The sequence below is a fragment of the Gekko japonicus genome, unplaced genomic scaffold (genome assembly GCF_001447785.1).
Source record: "Gekko japonicus isolate JY-2015 unplaced genomic scaffold, Gekko_japonicus_V1.1 scaffold718, whole genome shotgun sequence".
NCBI lineage: Eukaryota > Metazoa > Chordata > Lepidosauria > Squamata > Gekkonidae > Gekko > Gekko japonicus.
Window position 1 is genome coordinate 344,178 of NW_015161425.1, and position 20,717 is coordinate 364,894.

Consider the following 20,717-nt stretch of genomic DNA (forward strand, 5'->3'; position numbering starts at 1 on the left):
CAGAACTATGCATACAGAAGTACAGAATCCAAACCAGAAACTGGAGGGGCATTTAGTCTGCTGAACAGGCTCAGTCTGCTGACTTGACTGAATTCATCGTTCACAAATGCAATCTGGTACCCACTGGAAAGGAATAACTCGAGCTGTTTTTATTTGTCTTTGAGGTGTGATAAATTAAGCTACTAATTGCTCTCTGTGAAGAGCCCAACCAACACATTTTTTAACAATAAAAGCAATCCACTTTATATTGTATCGAGATAGAAAGCAATAGACAATATAAGGTCCATTATAAAAACAACAACAACATTGCAACCTTTTCAACTTTGTCGAATTGGATTTCCCAGCTTGTAAAGGAACCTTAAAAACACTGGGCAGAGTTTTGAAAACATTTAATGCATTAATAACTGCTAATAAACTTCAATAGAGCTAGTGCAGGAAAATGTTTTGGTAAATTGTACCCCAGTTCTGAAAAACAGGAAATATTACTGAGTCTGTTCAACTTGTGAGAAATAAGCATAAAGAAAACAGCAATCCCCCCCAAAAAATGCGTCGTGTTTATGCCACAGAAAATATACAATAAAAGTAACAATAAACTTTAAAAGCAAAACAACATAAAGCGATTTTTAAAAATGAATGATTACTCCTGAGTATCTGTCACCATACTAAGCTTGACATGAGCTTAACATGATTAAAAATATACTAGACATTCATAGATGAAACCACCCACAATCATATGACCAAACTCACTTTAATTAAAGCTTTTATGCATATGCAAATAGGGTTTAAGCCACTTGCTAAGTGCTGGGAGCTGAGAAGAAACTTGCCCTGTGGACAAAAAATTTTTTATCTCTTGCCAACTAATTCTTGAGTGTCTGCTGCCAGCCTCTGACAGGCAGGATACCGTAATGAAGGGACAACTTCCTGATCTGCCTTCAAGATTTCTTTGTTCCTGACAGTTGGTGATTGAACACATTTACAGATATGGCACATAAAAGTAAACTGTGTCCACATAGTTAGATTTAAGCATGATAAACACCACAAAAATGAGGCCGTAAGCCACAACCCATCTGCCGCAGAGCAATTCTAAGCCAAGGAATGTGCTTCAAAACAAGCCAGTGCCACCTAAATAGCTTTAAATAAGGTAACTCTAGGCCAGGCGGCAAATGATTGCTGCTCCAATGAATGGAATCACAGGAAAGGAAATGCCAGAGGAGTAAGTATCTTTGCTCTCAAGATATTGCTTGAGTAGTATAGAGAGGCTGCTTCCAGTAGCACGTGCTGAGATGAGTTAAAGAACGGCCAAGTCTACTACAGTGAGAGGGTCTCTTTAGATCAGACACCAGTGCAAGCAGGGAGGTTACTGAAACCACAAAGTTAGTACAGCGTTAGATCTCAGTGATGTGTATTTTAACAAAAAAAGTGAACCGAAGCATCTAGGCCACAGGGTATGTCGTAGATTCTACGAATAACTTATGAAGTTGCAAATTACAGTAAACAAAATTAGGAACGCCACAGAACATATCGAGCTTTCCAACGGACTGATCAGTCATTCAAGTTCTATCCTCCACACATTGGGGGGTGGGGGTGTTTCCATCATATTTACCCAAACATAAATTCAATACTCCATCTTCACATGATACCTTTTTTTTATTACAATATCCAAAAAACTGGGTATGCAAGATTCTGGGATCAAAGGTCCTTTTCTCAATTTTCAGGAATGTGCCATCAAGATTATATTTAAAAACCATAAAGAAGGTTAAAAGTAAAGAAAGAGAAAATGCGTATTCTTCATATAACATTCTGTGTGTCTTACTACCAATCATTCCCCTTTTTTGTACCCTGATTTTTTTCCTGGAAATGCAAATATATATATATATATATATATATAATACAAATGCATGTATGTGTTGGAAGCCCCACCTACCTATAATTAGTTATGTTTATTAGTGTCAATCAGCTACAGATACATATTACTTTAAGAATTAAATACATAATTGTTTAATTCAAACAAGCAGAAGGGCAAGAAGAGAAAAGCATTATGTGGATGGCACATTTGGTTGGAGATTACCAAAACATTCAACCATTACAATTCAATGATTCTCTAAGTAATCAACTTTCAATGAAACATCTGTTGCATTTACATGTCAAAATACGCTAGATAGTTTTCTTTTACTACAATCTTACCGTAGTAGTTTAAGAAGTACTATTACAAAATGCTTTAATTAGTGTACTCTTCACAAAGAGTCAAGGAGGCAATGTAATAGTTGAGAAAAAGAGTGTAAAGAGTGCTTCTAGAAACTAGGAATTTCTGGAATATACTACTTGGTAAGCAAAATAGCTACAGAACTCACAGCCACAACTGTTAATGTCTACTATATTTCACTTAATTAGCTGCAGGTTCAGTGCATTCAAACTGTGCCCAAAGTCTCTTAATGATGAGTTCTGCTAGCGTTCTGCCAGCGTGAGCTATCCGAACAATTTAACACTGCTTTGAATTGAGAACACCCCTCATTTGTGTGAGCTAACTATGTAAACGTATACGGAGGAGGGAGTTTAGAAACCAGGGAGGAAAATGAGTGCTTGCAATGGCCACTTAGGTGAAATTTTCAACCTGAGGGAACATGAAACAACCGAAGTTTCAAAAGGCAAACAGAAAAAAAGGGGTGGGGGGGTGGGGGAATGGAAGAGAGAATATAACCAACCAAGCAAATACTTTAGAAAGAGGTCATTCTTTGAAGACTGTTTCAGACTGGTGTAGATTGCTCTGCTCTATAAAAGTGAACGTAGGACCTAAGGCTTGTAAGTTAGTAGAGGCCCGGCAGGCCTAGTCCATCTTCAATGTCACTGAAGTGCTTTGACAAGATATAACTTTTCCCCATGTTCACTGGTGAAGATGGGAGCTTTTTTGTAGTGTTCCACCAACTCATCCATAGTATTAAATCGACGCTGCCCAATGCAATAGACATTGTCCACCAACTGCACTTTGAAATGTTTGTTCTTCCCTGATGCCTTTAGAGATACTGAAAAGTCACTGGGCTGTGAACAGAAAGGGAAGAAGACATTTAAAGACAGTGATAGACAAACATACAATTTTAAGACCGCGATGAACTAATTCAGTTACATTCCTGGATCCCCTCACTGCTTCAGTGCTGCAGGTACTTCAAAACAGCAGATGACTAAAACCATGATGAGTATATGCACAGTTAAGCAAAAGCTCGTCCGCAGCTACACACAGCTGCACTATGAATAGAGACCAGAACACCGAAATTATACAAAGATGTATCACACACCAGCAATGTTCTTTTAAGCAATGGCCACAAGAGGGCCTTTCTTGCTCCATCCTGACAAAGAAGTACCTTTCAAATACATGCTAAGGTTTTAAGAGCGGGTCCTATTTAACTTTTAAGAACAGGACACACATCTACAGAATCAAATTACTTCCCTGTCACGGTATTTAAAGTATGTTTGTCCCTTACAGGTTACTATGAGACAAACTTCATGAGAGATTAATGTTTTCAGACACCCGATTTATTTTTGCCACTTGAGAGCCAGTGAGCTGTAGTGGTTAGAGTTTGGACTAGGATCCGGGAGAACCAGGCTCAAATCCCTACTCCGCCATGGAGCCTCACTGGGGGGCCTTGGCCCAGTCCCCCGCACTCCTCCCAGCCTACCTCCCAGGGTTGTTGTGAGGTGTACATGGAGGAGAGAATTAGGTAAGACACTAGGGGACCCTCTGGGAGAGAAAGTCATCACAAAATGAAGTAAACAGAAAAATGCGGTACATTTTAAAAATGCTCAGAAAAAAGTGCTTTGCAAACAGAACTTCTGGAACTGAGAAATGTCATACTTCAGTCACTCAGATTGAATCATGCCCCCCCCCCAAGCAAATATATTTCATATGTGCATCTTTCGTTCCTTTTTTTTTTTTGAATTTCCCACAAACAGTTTTTTCCTCTGGAGACCTGATGGTCAGTTCAGGGGCTTGGGCTATGTGAATGAACAGAACAAGCATCAGATTATCTCAGACACCAGTCAAATGGATCTGTTTTCTCTTTCAGTTTGTTAGGTTGGACACAGATTGCCTAAGTAGCCAAGGAACTGAGTAGCTAATATGGAGGGACTGGATAGAATACCAGCGTGGTATACTGGGTAAGAATGGTGGACTCTAATCTGGAGAACCGAGTTTGATTCCCCACTCCTGCACATGAAGCCTGCTGGGCGACCTTGGGCCAGTCACAGTTCTCTCAGAACTCTCTCAACCAATGCTCCCTCTAAGCTGTGGAGCCTTGTGAGCAAAAATTCTACTTTGTGAGCTACTGGCATTAAAGTTGTGAGCGAGCGATTTGGCTGCTGCATACATTAGTTTGCTCTGGAGCCATCCTTCCTGACCTAAGACAAAAATGTGTGAGCCGGAAGCTAAAAAAACTGTGAGCTAGCTCACACTAACTCAGCTTAGAGGGAACACTGCTCTCAACCCCATCTACCTCACAAGAGGCCTGTTGTGCGGAGAGGAAGGGAAGGTGATTGTAAGCTGCTCCTTAGGGTAGAGACAAGCGGGGTATAAAAACCTGCTCTTCTTCATCTTCTGCTGTTCAGCTTGCACTGCCGAACGATCTGCACTAGTTACTTTTCTGTTACTGCAAATCAAAACGCTGGTTCTTACCTTTAAGGCTCTAAACAGCTTGGGGAGGGCAGAGTAAGTGAAGGACTGTTTACTCCCATCCTATCCAGCCTGCCAGTTACGATCTGCATGTGCAGCCCTGCTCGCTGTGCCCCCCACCGTCAGAGAAGCTGGTGGCAGCTCCACCATTTTCTGTGGTGGCACCCAGTGTTCCCTCTCCCTTGAGTCTCACTTGTTGCCGACTTTCCTTTCTTTTAGGCACCAGGCGAAACCATACCTTTTTACCCAGGCTTTTAAATTATGCATTTTATCTGATCAGCTTTTTAATCAACTGCCTCTATTTTATGGATAGTTGTTATAGTGTTGATATCTAACCGCTTGTACTTTAATATTGTGGGGGGTTTTCTCATGTAAGCCACCTCGAGTGGGGCTCTGAAAACGTGGCACACAAACATTCTAAGTAAACAGGGGATGATATTAAATTAGCGGTTTCTTCACTGCTAATTTCTATGGTGATTGAGACTTACTGGAGCACGCATGAAGAGAGGAGCTCTTCGTTTCATAACGATGCACAGAACTATATATAGCTCTTCATTAAAAGGTGGTGGCAAAGTTTACCAGCAATTATTTTGGATAACTCATTCCATGGGTGGGGCTTTCTTCTCTCAGGCTAGCCACATCAGGCCAGCCAGACAATCTGGTAATTCTAGTGATTTAGACCCTCCAGCCTTGGCTGCCTATCCGAGACATTTAAATCTTCGACTTCTTTCCCCACACCTACTAGAAACAAGGACATTTAGACTGCAAGACCTAAAAATAACATTAACTTTAACACCAAATAATTCTCTATTGGTGTAATCTGAGCCACACCCTTAAAGAATGCACGATGAATGACTGGGGCAATTAGGAGGGATCTGGCTACAGCAAGACGTCTGCAGCCACAGAAGATCCTTTGGTGGCTGGCTTTCTAAAAATGAAACACCTGGGATTGCTACTGACAAATCATCGAGGAAAGTCCCCCCCCCCATTTTATTAAAGAACAATGAATTAGAAATACTTGAGTTTAATTTTTCTTTTGGCAACAAATTCTATAATTGGAATATCAATAAAACTGTATAGGGACTATGGAAAACATTCACCACCGGGGAGGAAAATGTAATGACTTAACATGAACTAGTACCAAAACAGTATAAGAAGGTCTAAAAAAAAGTATAAGGAGGTCTACAGAAATAGAAGTGTGTGTTACTTGAGGGCAGAACGGACATTCTAGGCAAAGGAAGGCAGCTCACAAGAGGAGATGGGTATGTGTAGGAAAGGGAGACATAAGCAAGGACCGTGCAACTAATTATTTAGAAGGATAACAATCATCATCTATCAATCAAAGAGAAAAAGGCCACTGCTCTCCTCCTAACAGTGAGTTTGTATCTTAAGCAACACAGGAGTTAAGTGACACAGAAAATGTTACTGGCATTATCACTTCCTATCCTTTCTCAATGGAAATATTTACATTAAAGCATAAAATCCATTCTTTCAAAACACAGGCATCCTATATACTATGTGGAAAATAAAAATGCAGTCTGAAACTGTTCCCTGCTGTCCTCCTAGAATTTGTTCCAAGAGTGTTTATTTTTATATTTTGTTTCTATTCCCTCCCCCCCTTTTTCGTTTCAGCTCTTGGCAGATATTTCGGCCCCTTTTCCCACTGGACATAGCTGCTGCAGTTGGATGGCTTTGCATGCAATCTTTCCCATGCTTCAACCCCTGGAGTTTCACACAGTGCTCACGGGCATTTTAAGGGTATGCCTATACTAGTTATTTGTTAGGGGCCAGTGCCCTGGAGGCACCGTAACGCTGACCCACGGTGTCCACAATGATTTTAAGAAAACCTGTGTTAAAATAGTGTATTTTATTTATTTTTTATTTAACATTCGACTTTATATCCCGCTCAAACCCCCTTATCCAGGGGGTCTCTGAGCGGCTTACAGGTCGGTGCTAGTCACCATTTTTATCCCCTGACTAGGGCCACATATTTATACGGGGCCACATATTTATACGGGGTGGGAAAACCTACCAGCACCCTTATGGTGGTGGTTGGTGTTGTTCTTTCATCCGGCTCAGGTATTGCCACAGCAATAAAATAAATAATTTGCAGATTAAAATGTTCTGCTTTAAACTACTATACGACAAAATGTGGTGTGGATAAAAATCTTATGATCACAGTACTAGTGCTGTCCATGTTCAAAAATGCCTCTTGATTATACTTCCAACCATTACAAATTTGCAGTCTTAATACTCCTCAAAGAAAAAAGAATAATAATCGGCATCATGGCAATTATGAATTTTAGTTTCAGCATACATATTTTAAAGGGTCTGATGGGGAGAGTCAGATGGGGGCCTAGATGAATAACAGATACCAAGTTGTGCATGTGGAGGCAGAAGCATTTCTAATACAGATACACTAGAATAAACAGCACAAATGGATTCATGGCAAATGACTGGAACTAGTATTTTTTTCTAAAAAACAAACAAACAAACCCTCGAGGTTGGTGAACTACTCAACCATGGTGAACTACTCAAATCTAGACCACAGTAGCAGCTGGTGTGCCACTGTATTTTCTTATATAAATTTCCAATTAATGTCTTGTGATGCTACTATACAACAAAGTATGTTGGATTAAGAAGAAGAGGAGGAGATTGGATTTATACCCCGCCCTTCACTACCCGAAGGAGTCTCAGAGCGGCTTACAAATTCCTATCCCTTCCCCTCCCCACAACAGACACCCTGTAAGGTAGGTGGGGCTGAGAGAGCTCTGACCGAAACTGCTCTTTTTCAAGGACAGCTCTTATCAGAACTATGGCTTGCCCAAGGTGCAAGTGGAGGAGTGCGGAATCAAACCCGGTTCTCCCAGATTAGAGTCTGAACACTTAACCACTACACCAAACTGACTCTCCTCTTTAAGCAAACACTCCTCTTTTTATCAATTACTGTAACGTTTCAGCTGAATTTAAGTCTGGTTACTCCAATGCATGGTCTAAAACAGATTAATAGTGGAAAGTGTTGGGCTACCCTGTCGACCCAAGAGGAAGATACCACCCATTATATATGAAAATTTTACTGCCTTACATAACCACAGTTTATATGTGTATTTGCTCTGAACCCCTATGTTCCTTTCAGTTAAATATATATAAACTAGAGGCCCACAAGGAATCATGGTAGCAGGACACAATTTGAAAATGGCAGTTTTCTCCAAGGTCTTTCCCTCAAGCAATCTATGCGCTCTCTAGAACTCAAGCAAGATGGTTTCTCCTCCTCCTGTTTCATTTTGCAGACAAGTTATTCCACCCAAGTCATTATTTAAGGTTCTTAAGGCTGTGAACAGTAAAGGAGTTAAACATGCCCAATCAACTGAAAACAAGCTCAGGAGCAAAATGTTAAAATAAAGAAAAACAACTAAAAAAAAGCAGCAGAAAAACAGATATGGAATGAGTCGTTTAAAGAAAAGGATGAGATAATTCAGCAACATAGCCATGAACATCTGGTTTTCTGCAGAAGCAAAATGAAGATCAATTAATAGAAATAGTCACAATCAGGAAGAGAACCATTTACATGTAAAAATAGAAGCTTGAGAGAAGAAAAACATTTTAAGTCTGGCAAAGAGGATGCCAGAAACACAGGGAAGGCATTCCGCAGACTTTTCCCTCACGGCCACCCACAGCATGCTCAACCAGACCTCACATGTTCAGGAGGGTTCATACGGAAGAAGGGTACCCCCCTTAAGGCACCCCAGAGTCCCATTTAAAGGCGTGCACCAGCATTTTGCACCATGCTTGAAACAAATCAGCAGCCAGTCCCATTTCTTTCAGCTGAGATGTGTTTCATGTGGTTATCAGTAAGGATCCATTTTGCACTAAACGAAGCTTTTAAAGACAGCCCCACATAGAATGCATGGGAATAATCAGGTGTGGATATAATCAGAGCATGGATAATTTATAGCCAGATTCCAGTTTACAAAGGAACACAACTGGTGAACCTACTGACGTTGGTTAAAGGCACCTGAATGTTCATCAGCACCCTAAACTACTTACACACTCTGGAGGAGATATGCTATTACAGAATACCCAAGACAATGGATCCAGCACACTCAAATTTTATCCACTCAGTTATGATGGTCATTTGCAAAGGGCATTTGAATTCCAATGAACAATGATCACATTAACTTTTATACAAAGTTAGTGATATGCTCCTTTCAATATAAGTGATCCTAGCCCACAGAAAAACAAGCAGCTTCAGTGCCCAACTATAACCCTGAAGAATGTGACTATCTTTGTCTCAAAGCAGCATATGATTCCTGGCTCATGTAGTATATAACGGCGTCAAACTTTGAATCATTCATAAAATTTCCCCCCAAACATGTAGCGAGATGTTCTGCAAAAATGTGTTCTCCACAAGTACGGTCTGAAATTATTCACGCACAGGGCCAAACTATGGTTGTCAGGTTGAACACGTAAGGAACAATATTACTAGTCAGCTGAGGTGATGAAGAATCTGTGGTTAGCAACACTTTGTAAGCAGTTTCTAGAACCCACAAGATGCCTGAAAAGCAAGTTTGGGCCCTTGTAACCACTCCAGGGTTCCTGCCAGCCTTTTGCCTCAAAGATTTGGTGGGAAGATCAGTTTGCCGCAAGAGCTGAACTAGTTTTGAGATGCTGGCAGGGATTAGGTAAGGCAGGAGGCACTGCCACACCTATACTCTTCTAGCTTCCTAAGAACAAAGGTTTTACTGAAAGCTGGTATCATGGGCTACCCTGTCGACCCATGCGTGAGGCGTGAGATGGAAACAGTGATTGAAATGTTATCTCAGCCATCACCTCACGAGGATTGCCCTACATTAACAGTCTCTATTTTCTCAGTCTCACTCCATATGGGGTATAATAATTCCCATGTGCTTCCCAAGTTTGTAGTAACACACACGAAGTGTATTGTAAACATTATATATAATTATTTATCCCTGCTGGGGTAGAAAAGAACAACAACAGAACTGAAGGGGGGGGCGGGTAGAGTAAGGACGTCCCGTAAATTGTCATAACACACTCCCAAAGAGACATCAAGGGCTGTTGAAATGCCCAATCCATTCTCCTGGAGGCCAAAGGAAAAAGATTAGATCTCTTGCTCATACACCTGCCCTATGAATCACAGGGAAGGCCTGGGAAATGAGTGCAGCCGGACAGTTTTAATTCCCATGAACAAACGAGGGAGCAAAACATACCCTAAAATGCGTACAGCTATCCCACCGTAAGATGATATTAAAAACAGAACCCCACCCCAAACAGTCCAATTTTAGTAAACGTATAGGAACAGCACACAGACAAAACAAAAAGATCAATAATCAAACCAAGTTGTTTCACAAACAAAAAGTTATCGGCTACCGTCTTTTTACCGATCAGTAGCTCCAAGCCTCTTTTATAAGTTGCAGGTCAGTTTGTACAAGCTAACAAACGTAGTGGCCTGGACTAAACTGTTGTTCACTCTGGAGAAGGGGCTAACAGGGAGAAGGCGGACACGATGAACCGGCTCACAGGTAACGGCCATGTTTATATTCCCACTGTGACTTCCTCCTGGGGATGAGAGAAAGGTATGAGCTAGTCTCAGGTGTCCGGACTGCCAAGCCCTGGTGGATGGGGCTGTGACGGACAGATTAGGTTCTGCCTCTCCCTAAGAGCCACCAACACGAGCTGACAGAGTGTTGGTCAGAGGCGGACAGTTAGACACCTGTTAGTTCAGTTGGGAGTCAGAACTGGCTGAGGGAAGAAGCCGCAAGCTTGAGCCAGGGTGTAGCAGAACGGCTGCGGACTGAGAAAAGGCCGATTTGTAACAAAAGATCCCCAAACGTCTGAGTACAGCTATGGTTCAAAAGTTCAAGTGTGAAGAGACTTTGTAATTATCTACCTGATTCACTCCAACACTGTATTTAAACCATAATTCAAAGCTAACTTTTGTTTATTTAACCCTGTGGGGTGGATATGTATGGTCTCGGGGAAAGAAGCGCACACATGGCAAACTAAGATCTTGGCCTGTATGAATAAACGGTGGCAGCGAATGAAACAGTATTTGAGTCACAACCCCAAAAGCTCCATGCAGTGTCTGATTGAGGGGTGATTGTTCAAGGGGATTGGGCTACCCTGTCCAGTGAGGGAGAAGTGGTGCTGTGAACGGGTCAGCGGCACTCTCTCTATATTTGGAAAGAGGCAAGATGGGTGGAAAACTGAATGCCTAACCTATCTGTAACCCTGAACCTGTGGTGATAGAGGTTGTGAAGGGTAGTAGTTTGGTGTAGTGGTTAAGTGTGTGGACTCTAATCTGGGAGAACCGGGTTTGATTCCCCACTCCTCCACTTGCACCTGGCTGGATGACCTTGGGCAAGCCGTAGCTCTGATAAGAGCTGTTCTTGAAAAAGAGCAGTTTCTGTCAAGAGCTCTCTCAGCCCCACCTATCTCACAGGGTGTCTGTTGTGGGGAGGGGAAGGGAAAGGAGTTTGTAAGCCGCTCTGAGTGAAGGGGGGGGTATAAATCTAATCTCCTCCTCCTCTCTGAGGAGGGGGGAAGGTAAGCTCATAATACTAACAAGTAGTGATTAGAGGTTGTTTTTTAAAAACATACATAATACTGAAATAAGCAAGGATAGGATATACAGATTTAAATTTGACAAACATCTTAGTATTTCATTTGGTGGTAATTATGGCAGCTGTGGAGAGCCCTAGTGTGTAACCCACAGGAAGCAGCAGGAGAGTGAGCTCACCTAACAGTAGTCAGTCAGCTGCATACAATGACAGCTGTTGCTGCAATAATTGGTCAGGCTTAAAGGTGTCCCAAGAGTATCCAACTGCAATCCTATACAGGTTTAGGATTTCAGTGCAATCAGTGCCAACTAGGTATGCATAGGAATGTAGCCTTTGTCTTCTCCACAGCAAGTAACATAACTGTTTCTTTGGAGCTATACGAATATGAAAGAGGCAGAGGCAGCATTTTTTCTGCCACAGCCTGCTCAAATTTAGAATATACATGGCAATTGCATGTGTCCAGGGCTGCTTTTTTTCCTTTTTTTAAAAAACCATTATTAGAAAAAAAAGAAAGCAGAGAAATATACCAAGGACATTCTATTTATTTATGATTGTACTAAATTAAACATTTTAATGTAATACTTCATTATTAGTGCAGATGCATCAACACAAACAGAACCTATTGTGAAATATTTATTATGATTATTAATAATGAATATTGAATTTGTATTCACAGGAAATCCTCTTTTCGAATTAGACATCCATCCCCGCCTGTAATGGTATATTAGAGATACAAAATGGAATTGATCTGAACTTCCACCACTGCCTCCCATTAAGATGCAAACCAAATAATGATCCGGTGATCCATGAAGAAGCTGGCAGGGCAAACACTCATCCTTGTGCTGCACTCCTCGCTCTAACCGCGCCACAGCTTTCCTTTAGAACCAAACCAGCAAATTAGGGTTGGTTTGTATATATCAATTTAGTGTCCAAGTGGGAAGGAAGGGAGAGAGGGTATTGCAGCAAACAAAAGAGAACCCAAGGATTATGCACAAACATCAGATTTAGTATTGCACATGAAGTAAGTCTATCTAGGTAATATCAGCTATGTTCACCTCTAAAAACAGCTGCATTATGAAGTGATGAAGATGATCTGTGTTAGCATAACATATAGCTCTAATCCTGTAAATGTTTTCGGTATGACAGTCACTCTCTTCTCCATATGGGAATATCTGCAGTTTAATAAACCCCATAGGATGAACTGCAAAACCAAAAATCAAACACTTTTCAGCATTCCAGATTTCAAAGTGAGGCCTACTTACCGAAGATTCACTGTCTCTGACAAGGAAGTCCCCTTCCACTCCCCTTTCATTCAGAGCACATTCCGCCTGATGCCGAGTAACATTCCCATAATACCACTCTCTTCCAGCAAACCGTCCTGTAGAAGAGGGCCCTGTGTAGCTTATCTGAGGCGGATGGGAAGCATTAAGGGTAGGACCATCACTTACTATTACTACATAGTTTTTGGGAACAAGACCGATTTGCCCTCGAGAATTTTTACATTTCCACCATTCTGGGTCATTTTCAGGTTTCTCTATGACTTCCATGGTTTCACCTTTCTCAAAGTTGAGCTCTTCTTCTGTGACGGAACTAAACGGATACAGTGTCTGAACAACATGAAGCACTTTCATGGTCTGCCCATTACTCATGGATGCTCCTTTCCTTAAACTCAGAAAACTCGGTGAATCGGCAGTTGCTTCTTCAACTTCTTCTACTACATAGTTTGAAGGAAACCAGCCAATCTGCCCATTGTAGCTCCCTCTCCACCAGCCATCACTGCATTTTTCCATAACAATGACTCGAGATCCTTTCACAAGGGACAATTCATCCTCCCTCTCTGCCATGTAGGCAAATTTAACATAGGCTGGGATGTTCAGATCGTAAATCCGATCAGCACTGCTACCATTAGATGGGTACTCTGCATCAGTGCTAGGAGTTGGAGAAGCATCTCGAGCACTCGTCTTCCTTTTTGTTTTACCCAAACCTGTTGGGAAAAAAAAGAAGAAATCTAATGAACACTCAATAAATATACCGGATCAAGTACAGAGCTGAAAAATCCTCCAACTGCTTCCTGTATCTGTCAAGAAAACAATTAAGACAAAGACAAAAGGAGCGATAATGCCCCAAAAGCTGTCAGGAAAAATGAACATGCTAATATTTAAAGAAGTTTCTTCATTTCAGAAGGGTAACTACTATATAAAAGCTCTGATGTGTCCTTACAGTGTGTTTTCCGGCATAATCACAATAGACGGAACAGACAGAGAAATACAGGCAGTGTGTCAAAGGAAATTCTGTTTTTATAATTCATTACACATTGGGCCATGTTCTAGGAATAGTATCTCTTAAAATGTAAACTGACCTTTAATTGTGACTCCACTACAGTTCTACACAATAAGAAATCACTTCCACTAACAAATATGAACTGGACAAAAGCTACTACAAATAAGAGTTGTTAGGAGCAGATATCTCCCATCTCCCCCACTTCCAACAGCCTCCTGTGCAATTCCCCACACCAGCAAAGACATGGTCTAGGGTCAGGGCACCCTCCCGAAAAAAATGTTGCATGGCACGGAGGAGATGCAGCAGGAACTGGTTGAAATTCCACTGTTATCTTCTCTTCCTCTCTTGCCACCTGTCACCACATGGGAATATTTACTTATTATACCAAACTGCACTGAAGTCAGAATGCAAAAAATACAGCACTTTCAAAAAGCAGAAGTATACATTTTACTAGAAATTTTACAGTAAAGACAAGCACATCAGTTTCACATCAGCATCATTCTGATTAATTACTGAGGTATACATTCAACTGTTGGCACTAAAAGATCGGTAATATAATCTCCATTTTGACACTACTGGGATAAAGATCCAGTGCAGGAATAATTATTCATTACTATGTTCTCAGATTTGCAGTCCCGTTTACGAAGCTCTAAATCACACAGTCCTGACCTGGATAATTCAGGCTAGCTCAAACTCATCATATCTGAAAGATAATCAAGGCCAGTCCTCGTTTGTATTTGGATGGGACACCACCAAGGAAGTCCACAGTTGCTGTGCGGAGGCAGGCAATGGCAAACCACTTCTGAACAGGGTCGCCATAAGTCAGCTGCGCTTGATAGCACTTTCCACCACCAAGCAACACAAAGGTTCACAAACCTAACCCTAATTCAAATTCAAACTTACTTTGCAGTCTGGGATTCTTATTGTATGCAAAAAAATCTAACTCAAACCAAAAAACCAAACACCATTAAACACAATGGCAAACATCACAGATGAAGAAAATCCAAGTTTTCAAATTATACCGGGATCCTATAAGGTCTTTTGCCTAACATACAGGAAATGATTGTGATATGAACATCGACTGAAGGATCATGAGGAGTATAACAAAGAAACTCCATCACTTAAAGAAATTTTTAAAAATCCTAAACAGCAATTTTATTTATATATACATATAAACCTACATGATTACATTAACCAGCATAGTTTGTTTGACTATACCACTTATTAATTACACACCAAACAGTTAAAACCTAAAATGCTGGTCTTGGGCAGCTTAATATGCTGGCTGCACTATGACAAAGTATCATCTCAACAGCATAAAAAAAAAAAGATGTGCTGACAAAATGGAAGTTGAAACAACAAGAAGCACAATAAAAGAAGTGCGCTTGCTGAACTAATATAACCAGCTTCAGGCCCCACTACACCTGAAGGGGGGAAAAACTCTTCTCAGACTGTGCAGGTATGATGTAAAGGTAATAATGCCTCTTCCCCCTCATCTAAGTGATCCAGCCAGGCATTCCTCCTAGCCAGTGAACATACGCCTTAGCAAAGCAATGCAAGTTATGGTACAGTAAAAGCTTTATTAACTGCCACTTGGTTAACTGGAAAGGTACCATTAAATGGCATGCCAGGAACTGCCCAAATCAGTCACATGAATGGCAGTTGAGTTAGTCAGGCGAGCGCAGCTTGACTTGCTTGAGTGCAGCCTGATAAAGTTTTCTTAACCGGCATGTTTAATTAACAGGCAACCCCAATTCCACCTGGATGCCAGTTAATAAAACTGTGACTATACTATGTGACACAGGCCCAGGAAACAGTGCTGCTATTAATTCAGTAAGACTCCAGTAAAAGTTTGTCAATGAAAGGCTCTCTTCAAATGACAGCATAACAGCAGATTCCACTAGGGATGCCAGCTCTGGAATGGGAAATACCTGGAGATTTTGGGGGTGGAGCCTGAGGAGGGTGGGGTTTAGACAGGGGAGGGACTTCAATGGATTAGTGCTATAGAATCCACCTTCCAAAGCAGCCATTTCCTCCAGGGACACTGATCTCTATCAGTTGGAGATCAGTTCTAATAGCAGGAGATCACCAGGTACCACCTGGAGGTTAGCAACTCTGGATTCCACTATTTTCTTCAGTAGTATTACAGGATAATTACTTAAGAACAAGTCCTAGAATCTATATAAATCACTGGCCATTCTGGAGGGGGAACAAAAATTCCCATCAAGTAATACAAGAACACTTAGTCAGAAACTGTGAACAAGTACCGTTTAATGTTAATTGCTGGGAAATTCTGAACTTATATGCCATATGTAGAAGTATTTTAAAAAAATGTTTACATTATTTGCAAAGGTTTATTAAAGGCTAGCAAAATGACTGACATATGATGAGTGCTTTTTGGGGGCTTGTATACTGTAATACCTTCTAGGGATTCCTTATCAGCTACAGTTGTGCAACCCATGATCACAGAGGAAGGCAGGTTTTTCACACATATAACGCTGCCTCAAAATTCAGCATTTACTTTCCCCTTTTTACTTAGAAACCATTCAGTTAAATAGTACAAATGACTTCTGCTTCCTGTTTCCTATATGTCTCCAGTTAACCATGTCTGTAATAATCTTTATGCAAATGATCTTTAGGGAGATAAACTGTGATTTTTTTCTTGTTGTTTCTTGAGAGAGCCCAGATGTTTCAAGCACCAGACTTCTATGTGCTCAGGTGTTATGCCACAACCACAACAGAATTCAGTGCCATTTAGGCTCCAGATTATAAAAAAGATCTATATTTAATCAAATACTGAATGTCATTGAGACACCTACATGATTAACATATGTTTTAATTATTTTCATATCACTAAATGTTGATTTCTATAATCATATTACAATTTATACTGTAGTTTTCATATATCCTCATTAGGCTCTTTTACAATTATGCTTCAAGGTATGAAATACAAGGCAAAATTTCTTACTGTATTATTTATTCATTCAAAACATTTTTATGCCACCTTTCCACCCAATCAGGGTCCACAATGTGGCGAACATTTAAAAAATCAAACAATTTAAAATATAGTTACAATTATAAAATTCAATTAAAACACACAAACCAGTGTTCCTTCTAAGCTGTGCATGTGAGTGGCCGCTCATGAACACAGGAAGCCCCGCTCAGCAGCAGTCTGGAGCTGCACAAGGTCTTGCACTGCCCACTGCCCACCTTAAAATCACAGCAATTATATTCTGCTCAGTATGTCAACTGCTCTGTTCAGTTAGAGGGAACATTGAAACAAACAAACATTCGAAGGGGCCCCAATAACCATTACTGGATGTATGCCAGACAAAACAAAAAAGTCTTCATCTCCTGGCAAAGGATACTGACAAATGGAGACAGACGAATCTCCCTGAGGAGAGAGTTCCAAAGTTTTGGTGCCACGACAGAACAGGCCCTTTCTTGGGTTGCCACCCGTCTAGCCTCAGATGGGGAGGGCAAACAAAGCACAGCCTCTGGGATGACTGGAGGGAGCAGGTAGGCTTGTATGGGAGAAGGCAGTCCTTATGTCTGTCTAGTTTAGTTAGAAAGGACAATCGGGAGTCAACTGTTTTATACTTCCTTGTTTAAAACAATGCCCTCAAGCGTTATTTAAACTGCATGGAGACAAGTCAAAATATAGACTGCCTTTATTATAAGGAAGAGCTGCATCCAATGAAAATTCATAGAAGACAAACTATTACTAGGTCTCCCCTGGAATACTGTGGAAGCTTCAAATACAAAGAAAGATTGTTCATGATTTGGAAATCTGCCCCTGTGCTACTGAACACTATCTGGAACATCTTTTTTACTCTGAAACAAAAAATAAGCTTCAACAACACTAACTATACAAAACCAGTAATCTACAATGAGAAAAATACATTTGAGTATGTCTCGTAGTAATTCAGGTTTCAAGAATAGTTTTGAAATACACAGAGGTACCATTCCCCAGAAGCAACACGTAGGCAAACCTCAAAATGTGATACACAAAATAATTCTCTTTACTAAATGAATAAAATGATACATAAAATGATACTCTTGCCCAGGGGTCTTTTTGTAGAAAAAGAGCTGCCGGAGCTCATTAGCATAACTCATTAGCATATGCCACACCCCCTGACATTACCGGAAGTGTGTCATAAGGCCACACCCCCTGACATCACCGGAAGTGTGCCAGAAGGCCACACCCACCACTCAGGCTCCACCCCAGTCCAACACACTGTGTCACACATCGGCCAAAAATACCAGGGGCCTTCCTGAGGTCCACCAGCGGGGCCTGAAATCCAGAAGCCCATCCAGTCCAACACACTGAAATCCAGAAGCCCTCCCACTCTTGCCCCCCCAAGTACCAAGAACGCAGAGCATCACTGTGCCAGACATAAGAACATAAAAGAAGCCATGCTGGATCAGGCAGGTGGCCCATCCGTTCCAACATTCTGTGTCACACAGTGGCTGAAAATTAGGTGCCACCAAGAGGTCCACCAGTGGTGCCAGAACTCCAGAAGCCCTCCCATTGTTGCCCCCCAAGCACCAAGAATACAGAGCATCCCTGCCCCAGGCAGAGTGTTCCATCTACACCTTCTGGCTAATAGCCACGGAATGTTTCCATATGTGATTCATTTTTTATAAAAGTTGTTTTTAATTTGGTCAATCAGAGACATAAACAGCATGCATTTGACAGAATAAATTTGAGATATTACACGGAAACCAACTTGTCCGGCAGCAGGGGTAAAAACGTATGCATCACCTACAGAAGGTTTGTTTATTGTACTCTCTGCATTAAGTGTAACAGCCAACATTGTGTATTGCTTCAAAAGGATAGGTCTTGAACAGAAATGTAATGCATGGATGCTTTTAGAACATTTGTGGTTAATTAAAATTTCACCATTCAGCATCCATTGTCAAACATTTAACAACTGTGACAGTTTGATCACTCATTATTTTGCTAAATGCCATAGAGTCTACCTTCCAAAGGGGCAAGCTGATCTTTGTCACCTGGAGATCAGTTGTCATCCCAGGAGAGCTCCAGCTACCACCTGAAGGTTGGTAAGCCGAGACATAGTTCCATGGTACAGCACCTACCTCACATGAAGAAGGTCCTAGGTTCAATCCTCAACATTTTGGGTTAAAAGGATCATATGGGATGATGGGAAAGACCTGAGACCTGGAAGCGCTGCCAGTCAGAATAAACAATCATAACTAAAGATCGGAGTCAGTAGACTTCTGCTGATGTCACTATGCCTAGAGGGAGAGTGGGCATGAACATGCTAGCCCCATCCCCTTTCTGTGTGCAATCACCAACTTGTTGTGAGCATGATTATATCCAGTCATGGAGGTGGAGCTTATTTGCATAGGTTTCCTATGTGTGTAGATGCCATGCTCATGAGCCAGCGATTCTGTTTAAGCAGGGGTAAGGCCAGCATGCTTAAACCAGTTCCACCTGACACATGTTAATTTCATCACATGTAGCACCATTGTTAGAGAGCTGTCGTAAGGCTCCTTCATGTGTTTCTTTTGGTGAATTTATAAAATCTTATAAAGGTTGGCAGACTCTAATCTGGAGGGCCAGCTTTAATTCCTCACTCCTCCACATGCAGTTCTCAATCAGAGCTCTCTCAGCCCCACCTACCTCACAGGGTGACTGTTGTGGGGAGAGGAAGGGAAGGAGATTTTAAGCCACTCTAAAACTCCTTTGGGTAGTGAAAAGCATGGTATAAAACCAACTTTTCTTCTTCTTCACCCTTGTCTGAGAGAGTCTTGCTTTTGTGATTGGTATGGGGACAACTATTCCCCCATAATGTTTAATTAAAAGTAATCGTTAATAGGGAAAATGTATTGCATGTGGGTCCTGCAACCAAGGAAGGCCTGTTCGACCTCCTAAACAATATTATTTGAATAAAAAAGACACAGAGAGCATGGATTCCCCAACAGGTAAGGAGGAAGAGATGTTGGGTTGGACCCTGCTCACCTTTTTGCTTGACCTCAGCCAATACCCTCTTTATTACAGCCCCTGTCACAGATGGCTTTTGTCCTTGGTAGTCCCATCATCCCTACAACAGACTTTCCCCCCGTTTTCAAATGGGAAAAACTTCCTCCCATTTTCAACAGTGGAAAAGCTCATTGAATCCGTCCAACTCACCACCACTGTTTTAATGTTTGAATTAATCAGGCAGCGGCAGGAAGAGGAGCAGCAAGAAGAGGAGCCCCGCCGGCCACGCTCTCCTCCCCCTCCCTCCTTGTCATCCTGCCGGCGGTGGAGCAGCTAGGGTTCATCGGGAAGGCGGCCGGGAGCTCCATCCGAGCAGGAGCAGCAACAGCTGCCTCACCGCTCCCCCCCGTCCACCGGCTCCCCCGGCCCCGCGCTGCCCCACGCGCTGGTGACAACGACACCGATGCGGAGAATGTTTCTAGGCACCACAGCGCTTTCGCAGCGACGTCACGTCCTCCCCACGCAGATTTGGGACCCTCCCCACCCCAGGCCCGCAGAAGGAGCATGCGCCGTCGAAGCAGGCGAAGCCGCCGGGAGCCCTTTCTGGTTGTCCGTGCTCCTTTGGGAAGGGGAGGGAGGGTGGCTTTGGGAGTCAGGAGGGTTCGAGGGAGCATGCTCAGTGGGCGCCGCCAAAGCCAGCTGCCCTCGCTTGCCCATCCTTGCCCGCCATGTGGATTGCAAGAGGGTTGGACGGGCTGGGTCTACCTAGGGGAGGGGGTGGCGGCTCTCTGCTGTTAACGGTTGTGCCTGTTGTGGTAATTGCTGGCGAGCTTGGAGTGGCGAAAACGAGGGAGGCGGAGGGGGTGGAGTGGGGGGGGGGGGGGCGGAAGGGCGGGATCCAGGAGTCACTGGCAGAGATCGGAGGTCACGCTGGCATCGCCGCCAGCAGCAGCAGCACTCCGGTGTGTGGACGCGCCTCCCTGCTCCCCCTTCAGAGCTCCGCTTCCGCCGACAGCAAGAGCCGCCGCTGGGAAGGCAGGGAGGGCGAGAGCCGCCGGCCGCCCTCATCACAGGGACCAGCCGTCAACCGCCGCTGCCCTCCCCTCCTGCATTTTAAAACCCTCCTGTCTCCCCCGAAAAACACCCCTCCAGTGCAGCCAGGCACCATGTCGACGGGAGGAGACTTTGGGAACCTGCTAAGCAGCAGCACTCCGGTGTGGACGCGCCTCCCTGCTCCCCCTGCAGAGCTCCG

General features: G+C 42.5%; 1 protein-coding gene across 3 annotated transcripts in view; it reads right to left on the reverse strand.

The window, feature by feature from the left end:
- Positions 1-2,251: 2,251 nt before the first annotated feature.
- The window catches only part of NCK2 (NCK adaptor protein 2), an 88,526-nt gene continuing 70,060 nt past the window's right edge, over positions 2,252-20,717 (reverse strand). For all 3 annotated transcript variants that reach the window (XM_015428554.1, XM_015428559.1, XM_015428564.1), the window contains 2 exons: positions 12,501-13,222; positions 2,252-3,036 (listed from right to left, as the gene is read on the reverse strand). In XM_015428554.1, the coding sequence (XP_015284040.1) occupies positions 2,842-3,036; positions 12,501-13,222 (917 nt within the window). In that variant the 3' untranslated portion in view covers positions 2,252-2,841. The remainder of the gene's footprint in view (positions 3,037-12,500; positions 13,223-20,717) is intronic.